The following is a 12,784-nucleotide window of genomic DNA, read 5'->3' on the forward strand; positions in this document are numbered from 1 at the left end:
CATATAATACCACTTTGTTACAAAATGTGTCTATCACAAATCTATATTCCTTCATGAATATGATCAAATTAAGCTCAAGCTACTAGCATTATCCATTATGTTAATCCAATTTTTATTTTCCTTACTATTATTTCTAAAAGGAATTCTGTTCTTTCCAGGCAAAAAAGATAAGGAAGACATCTCAGGAAATCCTTTACTTTTGGTTTCTCATGTCAGACCAATGGAACTAGGTATAGTATGATGGGGCCAAAAATATAATGAAACTGATCCAATTTCAAATTGGAAAGTAAGACTGTCTTCTAATCTGGGTAAATGGATGATTTTTCCTGGTAGAAACACTTGGGATTAATTTATATTTCCTTCTGTTTTACCAATATATACTAAAAAATTATTTTTAAAGCAAATGATTTCTTTAACAAAATGTAGATTGCCAAGAAATATTAACCCTTCGGATTCCCAACCTTTATTCTTTAAACATAATGAGAAATCTGATGGGCAAAATTACGCATAGTAGTTCCTTAATATTTAATGAGCATATCACTTAGCATTCTGGGGAGCCTCACACACAAAATTTTACATTTGAAAATAAATAATATCACATCCATAATGAGGTCAAGGATGATTTTATTCACCCAATTAAAGTCAACATAAATCCCCTTTTTGCTTCTAAATTCTTACTGAAAATTAACCCAAATAAGGAGAAATACTGAAAAGCATTTCAAAACAAAGACATTAAATAAACCACCAATAAGAACAACTCTCTACCTCAAGAAAATGCTAAAAAGTGTTTTTTAATGACTTACATTATATATGCTAGGGTTTAAACTACCTTTTATTCAACATGAACATAAACTCTAAGAAAAACACAAGATAATACAGTTGTTAAAATAGCCAATATAAGGTCAAGTAATGTCATTACCATAAAATGAGTTGCAAAACTGCTACAAATCTAACACAAAGGCACTGTGTTAATGGATTTATATAAGTAGAGATATTCTGCATAGGAACAAGACATTATGAAGTTTCTGACACATTTTTTTGCATTAAAGGAACATAATATTTCACTTACGATGACATTTGGTTTTTGACCAATGAGACATCTTTTATTTTCACAAGGAGTAAAATGCAGACTGTTTTAATGGGGCTCATCGGAGCCCTTCACTTATGAATAGTTTTGGTTCTCAACCCTGACTGCACTAGAATCACAACCTGGGGAGGAGTAGTCGGTGGCACCCGAGCAGCAGTTTTCAAACACTCCCCAGGAGATTCTGGTACGTAGGTAATGACAGCCATTAGATAAAGAAACAGGAGGAAAGTAGAGAAACAGTTCCCCCCGTCCTATGACAAAACAAAAATATCTTGGATGAGCCATTTTCTTATTTAATTATATTGCTTTGTACACTATTACAAAATTATATAATTCCGCTTTCATTGTATACTGACATACTAAAAGAGAGAAATGGAAGAGAAATGATAGAGAAAAAAGATGTCCAAAATGTGGCTAATTATAAACAACTTTATTAAATTCAGTCACTGTCATGATAAGGAACAGATTCAGGTTCTGTACTTTATTTCCCCATTAGTTGAAGAGAAAAGCTAAGCCATGATTTGTTATTCTGTCTCCTGAAAAAAATTACTTTCTTTACTAATGCTACATCCAATTATTTATTTTATCTGATGTAAGCAACCCATGGATATCTCTTTCTCTCCTCACCTGATATAGGTAACGCTACATCAATAATGGAATCCCCTATTAATTCACCTTTTATTCCATCTGTGGCAAATGAAGGAGGAAAACACTGGACTGTACCAGAAGTTAGGGCTCTAATAGGCATCTGGTCTGATAAAAACATACAACAACAATTAGAAGGAACACTGAGAAATAAAAGGATATTTGAACAAATTGCGGCCAAGCTTCAGAAACTTGGTATAGAGAGAGACTGGAAGCAGTGCAGAACAAAGTACAAAAACTTAAAACATGAATACAAGATTGTAAGAATGGCTCAAGGCCTAGGCATGACTAAGAGCATGAAATTTTTTACTGAGTTGGATGCTATTCTGGGACACAACCAAACAGGAGAATCACAAGAACAAGAATCCCAAGATGAACAACAAGCCACAGAATGTGAGACTGAAAAAATGGAAGCCGACCAGACAGGTAGGAAGGACAAGAAAAGTAATCTTTATATGCTACACTATATAAAAATGTCCAATAGCGTAATATGAATATAGTCTAAGTTACACACATTTCATTAAATGCTATTCAAGTGAATTGCCCAATTTATGATAAAACAGATTGAATGTATATTTGATTTCCTCCAGAACATAGAGAATAATACAAAGTTATACAAAAGGAGGAAATAAAATTGGGTTTCCAGAGTGAAGTTTAGAAACATACCAGTTTTAATAAAGCAAAATGCAACTCTAGACAGAAGTTAAAACAAGTTTTCATACCAAGTGCGGTAAAACTGTGAGTAGAGCAAAAGGCACTTGTAACTCAGAAAAATACAAAACCCATTGAGAATGTCTTTGAAGTGTAAGTTCTTCTGGGACACATCAAAAAGTTATTTAAAATGAGTTTAACCGTAAGGATTGAGCTATAATGCACATAAAGACATGACAGCATGAAATAAACTGGATGACGTCTAGACCGGGAGTCAGGAAACCCAAATTCTAACTCAGTCTCTCTGGAACCATGAACCAACCAAGTGTCTCCTCTAGATCTGATTGTAAAATGGGGGCTGGACAACAAGATGGTCGTACAGACCTCTACTAATCTCAGTATCTGCCTTGCATGATGCAATCCTAATTCTCTGTGTATCTAGGGTAAAAAGAGAAGAATGACAGAAAATTAGGATTGAAAAATGGTGGTGAGAAGTCCTAAAAAGTTTCACTGGTGGATAAGAAAGATACTGGCCTGCTAGAGAACTATCCATCTGCTCCATTAAAATTAAAATGACTAGACATAAAGGAGCCCAACAGCCATGGCGTGATTACATTCACACAATAACTGCTGGAGATACAGCTGACGATGACTTCATCAGTTATATGTCAGAAGACCTAATATGGAGACTAAACACCAGACAGCGATGGTGACCTAAGACTAAAAGATGTTTAAGGGGGGGAATCTAAACTACAGGAAAGCAAAATCCACCACAGTATTTAGTATCAGGTTCACCTTAAAAGGGAAAACAATAGAGTTTAAAACACAATTCTGTCAGTGAATAACAAACACAGCATTACACAACTCCTTATGTTTATACGATCACTGTTGCAGAGGAATCTGAGGATGACTTGTTCAGTAACACGTCCGAAGAACTAAGAGAGACAGATATAAAACAAAGTCCTGGCACAGGTACAACAATATTCTTTGATTTTTCGTTTGTGACAAACTCCTTAAGATGTTATTATAAGATGATGCTATGGACTGAATTGTGTCACCCCAAAGTTCGTATGTCGAAGCCCCAATCCCCAATATTTTCACATTAATATGGAATATATTCAGCAAATAAGGATAAACATAGCCATTCTAGAAATTATGTTATTTTAAACTTTCACATGAAAATGAAAGCAAAGGTATGAACCCATAAGGAGCCTAGCAGCAAAATACATGTGAAAGAAATTTAAATAGGCAAGGATTTTAGGCACACCTGCAATACAAATCTGTTGATGTACAAATCACCACCCTGCTATTTAGAAAGTTGTGTTGAGGTATGAAGACATGGATACTTACCTTAAGGAAAAAAATTCACATCAAATGTTTTCTTTAGAAACAAAAACACAATGAAGTGATGGGTAGTTTCAGGTAAAAATTGGTAAAGGTTACCTCATTATGAGTTCATATATTTTACTGACGAAATATTATAACTGGAGTTGCTATTGCTCCTTATTGCTAATGTTGACACATGAAATTGATGCTCCAAAGTAATTTCTTTCCTATCTTAAATGTATACTATGAGCTGCTTTTTCAATTTCAAAAAAATAAAATAAAAAAAAAATCCAGATAGAGCCATAGACCCCCATACTCTGGATAACTATTTTAGTTCCCAATTTAGAACTCCTGGCGATTTTGGTCTAGCATACTAGGTAGCAGAGTGGGTTCAAGCACTATATTTTTATAGAAGATAATCACGCACAGCCAGGGTTGCAAACCACAGCCAGGTGGTCATGTTTCGAGAAAAAGACCAGCAGAGGGCTGAAGAGAGTAATACATAAATTCCAATTTGCTTCCAATCAGGAGAGAAAACTTATCTAATTCTAATACATTATCACAAAAAAATGTATGACTAATGCAATATGAAAGAAGACACTCACTGGGAAGAATCATGGAACTCTTAGGCTATGCCTAGTACAATAAGTAAGAAGAAACAGCCCAGGACAATTGAATAACGACTTCATTGGTTCGAAAACAAATTTATTTTTTCTCCCTAGTTTGAGGCATAGGCAAGAGAGGATAAAAGGACTAGGAAAATTACCAGAAGAGAAAGGACCAGTTGCCGAAAGAGAAATTTGTGTCTGACAATCTAGCTACCTATCTCTTCTGGTAGGAAAAACAAAATTGACTTAATCATCTCCAATATCCATTGCCATTTATATGAGGTGAAATAACTCAACATCTTGGTATTCTTGCAAGTCACTGGTTTCTAGTATGGGACAGCCACAGGTAGATCAATTTGACTCAGAGGGTGAAGCTGGACATAACAAAGCACAGCTCAACAGTAAACTATATCTTATTAGAGGAGATCTTTCTTATCTTCAGCCTAAAAATCCCAAATGAAAGACTACATTGTTCTTTTAAGAATAATCTTAAAACCAACTATTTTTGTTTGGGCTATAGTAAAACATATTTCCACAATTAAAATTTTCACTATCCCAGCAATTTAACAAAATTTAGCAATGTGATGGCCAGCAGGGGGCATTACAGTATCCATTGTTAGTATAAGAAGGTATGCCAAGCATTTTGTTTTCTCTAAGTTATTTCTTGTAGTAGACCAAAAATTGGAAATAATTTTCTTTAAAATTGATTATTTAGACCTTTTTTGGGTACAATTTGGATAATCTTAGCATTAAAATTATTATATAAACCAATGCACTTTAGTCATGTGAAACACAATACTAAGAACTTGTAAAATTATTAATCCAATAGACTATCCAGATAAGACTTGTTAAAAATTCAGAAAACCCCAAAATTATCAGTGTACAAAAAAGAAAGCTGATAAATTTAAATACAGGCTATGTTTTAAATATAAAGGTGTGCCTTTTCTAATTCTTACTGTTTATATTTTAACTTTTAAGGAGCTGTGATATGATAAAGAATATATCTGATCTTTGTCCCCAGTTCCTGGCACAGAGCTTCAAAAACTTTTGGCATTTCTAGTGTAGAAGTGTCTTTTTATTCTAATAAGGTGACCCAAGATGGATTTGTGGGTAGTTCAGGATAGGACTGGTCACCTGAAAGATCAACTTTGTGTGTGATTAGAGGGTTGGAATTTGGGGCCAGCCTCACCTCCCCTGAGCGAGTTTGGAGACTGAGTTCAACCAGGTGGCCAACGACTTAATGTATCATGTCAGAATCAATCATGTCCCAAAAACTCTGGCTCAGAGGAGCTTCTTGGTTGGTGAATTGTGATGCGCCCGGAGGGCCATATGCCCTGACTCCATGGGGCAGGGGGCACAGACGCTCTGCCTTCAGGACCCCGTGTGTCTCTTCATTTGGCTGTCCCCGAGTTCTTTCTTTTATAATGAAACTGTCATCCTAAGTGTAGCACTTTCCTGAGTTCTATGAGTCGTCTTAGCAAATTATAGAGCCTAAGGGGATCATGGACCCCCTGAATTTGTAGCCAGTGAGCTGGAAGTGCGGCTGGCACCTGAAGTCCGGACAATCTTGTGGAAGATTGAGCCCTTAAAGCTCCCAAGTCGGCTGCTAACTCTGGGTAGTTAGAGTCAGAATGGAACTGCAGTACAGAGAGAAAATCAATTCTCTTTCCTGAGAGGATACTGAATTTGGGGATCCCCCGCCAACAATGACATCTTATTTTCTATGACTCCAAGTTCTACATAATAACTAATCTCTATAAATATTTCTATTTCCCAAAAGTAGGGCATGTACCTGAGCCTACAACTGATGGCTTTAGTCACTTAAGTAAATTATTATAAATTCATATTCTGTTGAAATAAGGTTTGAATTCAAAGTTTACCTTGAACTTCGGCTCTCAAAAAAGTAGTCACTGGGGAGGGATGGGGGAGGTTTTGGGCATGAAAGGAGGTGGTAGGTGTAGTTATAAAAGGGCAACCAAAGGGACTGTTGAGTACCTTGGCCGTGAGGGAGACATGAACCTACACAGGTGATAAAGTTATTACAGAACTGAGTACACACACACACACACACACACACACACACACACTCACAAATGACTATAAGTAAAACTGGGGAAATCTGAATCCGAGTAATAGATCGTAGCAAAGTCAAACTCCTTGATGTAATAAATAGTATGTTATGGTTTTACAAAATGTTACCATTGGAGAAAACTCGCTGAAGAGTAGAAAAGATCTCTCTCTGTATTTCTTACAACTACATGTGAGTCGACAATTATCTCGGTAAAATTTTCAATTAAAAAAAAAAGCTTATTAGGTATCCGTATGTGGCTCCAGAGTACAGCCTGTCATGTGAGGTCTTAATATTGCTAGAAGCTAAACTTCCAGTCAGTCTTACAGTGTAAACACGTCCTGAACAAGATGTGGTGACACATCCTATCATGATGTAAATCTCCACAAAGCTCTTGTTGTACGTGCTTATGGGCCCCCTCCCCACCTTCTGCCTCACAGGTATATTAATACAAACCATTGTCTAGTTTTACAATAATCATTATAAGCAACTGCATAGACACCTATACATATAATTTAAAAAATAATAGCAATAGAAGTGCATAGAAGAAGAAAAGAATATTATCATAGCATTGCTATACTTCAACACAGCAATCCAACACATACATCTGAGAAGGAGCTTTCCCCAAATTATAAACAGCTAATTTATAAACATCCTATACATACACTGGTACGCTAGAATAAAGCCATGTTATATTTTCCAGACTAAGTACCATCAGTTTCTTAAAATATTTATCTACCTGCTGTTAATATCTCAATATGAAAATTGTTATTGTTACTCTCTTTTATTCCTTTATATATATGTATTGCAGTAAGGATCATTCTTAGTTACAATGAGAATCAAATGAGAAAAAAAGATGTAAGAGCCCTTTGTCATTAAAGTGTATGTGAAAGATGTTACTAAATTGGGTCTAAAAGTGCTATCACAATCCCACATAGAGCGTTCAGTGTACTGCCTTGTGACTTTTAAGGCAAGATATTTGCAAGATTTTAAAGACGGTTAATCCTACACAGCCATTTTAAAATTAGGTTGTAGACGGCAAATGTTCTTGGCTTCGAGGTTCCAGTTTTGATTAGGAAACCCAGCCTTAGTTTTTCAGCCCAATCTTCAATTGCAAAAGATTAGAGTTTGGTAAACAACAAATTTAAATCGCTATTCTCTTTGTTTTCTGGCAGAGGAAGATACCCTAAGTACTGCTTCGAAGAGGTGGGAGGCCCCAAAGCACCACAAAGTATTGGGTTAGGTACAGGGTCTAACTTGTTCAATTTTAAATGTTGGTTTGACATTTAAAGTCTAATATATACCAGTTTAAGTACTGATAGAGAATCTCTCTATTGTGCACAGTATTGCCTCATTATATCTGAGCTGATAGGTATATGGCAGGAGAGGAAAGAAAATGTCTACTGCTGGAGAAAATGTCTATTGCTGGAACTTCTTACTAAAAGAAATCTGTAAACACTGAGACGCTCCATATTCATAAATATCTAACGAAGATTAGCCATTGATGAAAAGCAGCTAAATTATTCTCACCAATAATGGGGGTGAGTCTGCCTTGTAATTTTAACAATATTTTATTTGAACATGAACACATGAAAAACATTTTGACCCTCATGTTGAAATTATAATTCTCAGTGCTTTACAACAATCCAGGTTATTTTAAATAAATGATATTCAAATATATGATTTATCTATAAGTTTGAATAATTAATGAATCGTGTTCATTTATAGGTAATCATACATCTTTAGAAGGCACTACAAGTCATTTACAGACTATAACAGTAAGCAACACAGAGACTAGAAAACACTGGTGTGACAACGAGGTCAGAGCGCTTATACACATATGGTCTGAGGAAAAAATTAAGCAAATGCTTGAAGGGGACACAAGAAACAAAGAAATATTTGAGGAAATTGCCCTTAAGACTAATGCAGTTGGAATAGACAGAGATTGGACACAATGTTGTATCACATACAAAAACTTAAAACATGAATACAGAGTTTTACAAAAGAAAAATGACAGTCCTCAAAAAAAATGAGAATTTATGAAGAAGTTAACTGCATCCTAATATAACCTACTCTCAGAACTGCCAAATAGAAATATGGTAACCTTAGAATTGACCTTGTACAATAAAAATGCTATAAACTTTGTTCTCTGCATTTCAACTTAGCCAGAAACTCTTCAAAAATAAAATCCTAACACCACTGTTATGTTCAAATGACCCAAAAATTATTGTAAAATACATAACTGATTTAAGTCAAGAATTTCCATTTCTTTCCAAATTTTGTACCGAAAGCGTCCTAATTCTTACTCTTTCTTCTTTTTTTTTATTGAGGTGACAATTGTTAGTAAAATTACATAGGTTTCAGGTGTACAATTCTATATCACATCATCTATAAATCCCATTGTGTTCACCACCCAGAGTCAGTTCTCCTTCCATCACCATATATTTGACCCCCCTTACCCTCGTCTCCCACCCCCCACCCCTCCAGTAACCACTAAACTATTGTCTGTGTCTATGAAACTCATTCTCCTTTATCTGTTCAGTTGTTTAAATGTTCTTACTTTAGTGTACTTCAATGCTTAAAGACTAATATATTTTTTAATTTATTTTATTTTTATTTTATTTTTATTAAATTTATTGGGGTGACAATTGTTAGTAAATTTACATAGATTTCAGGTGTACAATTCTGTATTACATCGTCTATAAATCCCATTGTGCGTTCACCACCCAGAGTCAGTTCTCCTTCCATCACCATATATTTGATCCCCTTTACCCTCATCACCCACCCCCCACCCCCTTACCCTCTGGTAAACACTAAATTATTGTCTGTGTCTATGAGTTTTTCTTTCTCATTTGTTTGTCTTGTTCTTTTTGGTTTATATACCACATATCAGTGAAATCATAGGGTTCTCTGCTTTGTCTGTCTGACTAAAGACTAATATATTTTAAATAATTTCACATCATTCTTTTTCTCCTATGTTCTTTTGTTTGTTTTAAGAATTATTTGAAGGTCATGCCAAACACCCAAGAACTTTCAGCATCAAGAGAAAAGCACACGAAGATGGTAAGAGCCTGAGAAATGCCAAGTTTTTCCCCATTGAGAAAAGCTTCTGTTAATTTTTCTTGATAAGAGATGTTGATTCCTGTCCTTGACAAATTAGACTAAATACATTGTTCATGAGCTGTGTGAGAGCAAAAAAATAATGGTTTCTTTCATAGCTCATTAAGAGTGAAAGTGACAGAGTAAATGGAAACTTTTCCATACTTAGAAATTTCTGCACAACTACCCATTTCTCATGAGCCTTTAAATTACACTTTACAGTGAATACTGACAGAAGACTGTAAAAGGAAAGAAAAATCCTATAAACTAATAAATTCTGAATTTTGGTGTTCTCCAAAGGTAGTTAGTAATGGGTGTAACATTTTAGTAATTCTACAAATAAGCCAAACTCAGAAACCTCATTATGTGAGCAGTAAGTCCAAACTGACCCACTAAAGTTGTCAGGAAAGGTAATAGATAGAATGTAGTATAGCATATGGAAGAAAAATGCAGAATAGAAGTAAAAGCACCAGACTGAGAATCAGGAAACCTGAGTTCTAGTCTCTCTCTGAATCTAGTAATCCAACACAGAGCAAATGACTACATCTCTTCGGATCTCAGGATAATCCAACTTTAGCAATTCATAGACTTATCATTTATCACCCTGTTTTCAATACACACAAATAGTTGAGGAGCTCAAGTTTTACAGTCTGAAAGCACCCATGCAACCATCACTTAAATCAAGATATAAAACATCACAGTAGCACCCTAGAGGCCAGGACTCCCACCCAGGAATCACCCTCCTGGCCTCTGTAAAGGGGATCACTATTCTGACTGCCATCACCGTACATTAGTCAACATTGCTTGTGAGATTCATCCATGATTTTACTTGCAACAGGAGTTCGTTCTCTTTTACTGCTGTAGACTATTCCATTATAGGAATGTACATCTCAATACCTTCTTTCTCCATTTCACTGTTGGGTATTTCCACTGTTTCCAGATTGGGGCTATTATGGATAATGCTGCTATAAAAATTCTACTGCATGTCTCCCAATAAACATACCACGTTTCCCCGAAAATAAGCCCCCTAACTGAAAAATAAGCCCTAGCATGATTTTTCAGATGACATCCCCTGAACATAAGCCCTAACGCATCTTTTGGAGCAAAAATTAATATAAGACCCAGTTTATTTTCGGGGAAACACGGTATGTGTGTTTTTCTGTTGCGTACTTACCCAGAAGTGGGATGCAGGGTCATGGGTAAGCACATACCCAGGTATTGTTCTAAGCACTTTACAAATATTCATGCATTTAATCCCTACCCCAACTCTATGAGGTAAGTGCTATCATTCTTCCCAATTTAGAGAGGAGGAAACGGAGGCATAGAGAAGTCTACGCTCCCCAACCAGGTGGCTGCATTGCCTCTGTGAGGGGCAGAGGCCACTTCGGTCCCGTGTGGCACAGGGCTCCTAGTGTCTACCACAGTGCCTTGAATATGTACCCAGTAGGAACTCAACAAACATGTTTTGAATAAAATATTAGAGAAGAGCAGGAATCTAGCCCTCCCCACACACCCTGCCACCTGACTTTATATCTCAAGTGACCTGAAAATTTTATTCTCCATTTTTGGACATAAATTGAAAGTCAGATGAGTTGCCACACCTTTGCCTTATTTTAATGCCCTCTAGTGGATATGCTATTGAAAAGGGAAATCGCTAAGAGTTAACTACACAACAGTATCATTCCCACCCCACTGAATTTGAGTAGCGGACCTTTAAATATACAACTTTAAGCCCAGCACAACAGATGAGAAAACAGACTCAGAAGTTAGACTTGCCCAAGATCAAACTGATGTTATTAGGAAACTTGAGGCTAGATTCCAAGTCTTATGTTAAGGAGCTGTTCCCAATATTGACCAGAATGACAAAGCCACAGTACTTTGAGACTCGAGCATACATAAATTTTGCTTCAGACTAATGCAAAATGCAAAGTCCTAAATAATAGTTATAACTTGGGAGAATCGAAAACACATGATTTTAAAACTGAGAATCGTTAAATTATGAAAGTCATTGAATTAAGTCTTTCAAAATCAAAGACTAAAACAATTAGCAAGGAGAGTTTTAAAATAAGTCATTTTCCCAACAAAGGGAATATAAATTATAGAAATGTGATATATTTGGCCACTACTAAGAGATGAAAATCAAAATAAAGTTATCCCCAACCTTAATTTGGCAACTCAAAGCAAGTTCTCTCACAACCTACTCCTTTGTTCTCCAACAAACTAAATAAAAATAACCAGAACTAATTCCATAGAAGTTTATCTGAGTGCATTACACTTTCTCACGAGTGCCTTTCTAGTGGTAATGTTATGTACCATACTCTGTTTGCAGAGCCAGTGTCAGTATCTCTTAAGAAAAATGCTCTGGAGATCACTGCAAATCGGTTTCCTCAAAGCATAACAGAACCAAAAGATTCTACAGAATGTTTCTGTAGACAGGAGACCCCCTCCGTGAACCAACTTCATCAGGTAAATCTCATAAATTTTTAAGAGGTATGAAAATGTTTATCGATTGTAGGGTCCGATTCCTAACCCAGGGAGGTGATAATTCACTGTAGGGCATCTTCATCTCCTAACTAAGGAACGGCTAAGTAGCTGATTGATGAGATAAACCTATGACGTTTTAGTAATTCCTTTTATGAAATCTTCAAAGATGTCCAGTCATTCTAGTCTCCATAAAATGTGACTGGTTTAAAGATTAAGATTTTTGATCTACGAGGGGGTGTGTGGTTTGTCCAGAACTCTGCCAACTACTGAACTGATGTGTTCTGAACCAAACAAGCATTGTGATTATATGAAATCTGGTATGACCATGCACGCGCACACACGCACACACATGCACACACAGCTTATACAGCTAAAGAGGACAATTTAATTTTTCAATGTTAAACTAACATTGCCCTGAAAAAAAGTGGAGCTATGGAATAAATCTATGAATAGCCAGAAGAACTACTAAAAAGAAGTACTTCTGGATGAATCCATCTGGATTTACCATATTTTGCCATGTATAATGGGCACCCATGGTTTTGGCCCAAACTTTCCAGGGGGGAGGGGGGACTTTCATTTTAATTTTTTAATTCAAATTTTTGTTTACATTTAGGTTCTTGTTTTTTGCCTTATAAAGAGATTTTAGCCTTTATTTTTTAACATATTATGGTACAAGACATTTTATGTAATAAATACTATAATTACAAAACACAAGAACAGATATAACGTACAAGAAATTTTATGTATCGGTAACAAATTTATAATACATATTTACACATCATATAAGGCCAAGAACTCTTCGTCGTTACAAGTTCA

At 35.7% G+C, this 12,784-nt stretch overlaps 2 protein-coding genes across 4 annotated transcripts in view; one reads left to right on the forward strand and one right to left on the reverse strand.

The window, feature by feature from the left end:
• The window catches only part of PPAT (phosphoribosyl pyrophosphate amidotransferase), a 34,600-nt gene that overhangs the window by 18,990 nt on the left and 2,826 nt on the right, over nt 1-12,784 (reverse strand). The gene's annotated exons all lie outside the window — the stretch shown is intronic.
• Nucleotides 1-12,784, forward strand: part of PAICS (phosphoribosylaminoimidazole carboxylase and phosphoribosylaminoimidazolesuccinocarboxamide synthase) — a 38,579-nt gene that overhangs the window by 5,679 nt on the left and 20,116 nt on the right. Inside the window, exons 2-5 of one of the 3 annotated variants that reach the window (XM_081061056.1) lie at nt 159-230; nt 1,724-2,158; nt 9,383-9,448; nt 11,814-11,950. In XM_081061056.1, coding sequence (XP_080917182.1) covers nt 159-230; nt 1,724-2,158; nt 9,383-9,448; nt 11,814-11,950 — 710 coding nt within the window. The remainder of the gene's footprint in view (nt 1-158; nt 231-1,723; nt 2,159-9,382; nt 9,449-11,813; nt 11,951-12,784) is intronic. The other 2 variants (XM_081061057.1, XM_081061058.1) reach the window with 2 other exon arrangements.

This window comes from Rhinolophus hipposideros (genome assembly GCF_964194185.1).
Source record: "Rhinolophus hipposideros genome assembly, chromosome: 1".
Taxonomy (NCBI): domain Eukaryota; kingdom Metazoa; phylum Chordata; class Mammalia; order Chiroptera; family Rhinolophidae; genus Rhinolophus; species Rhinolophus hipposideros.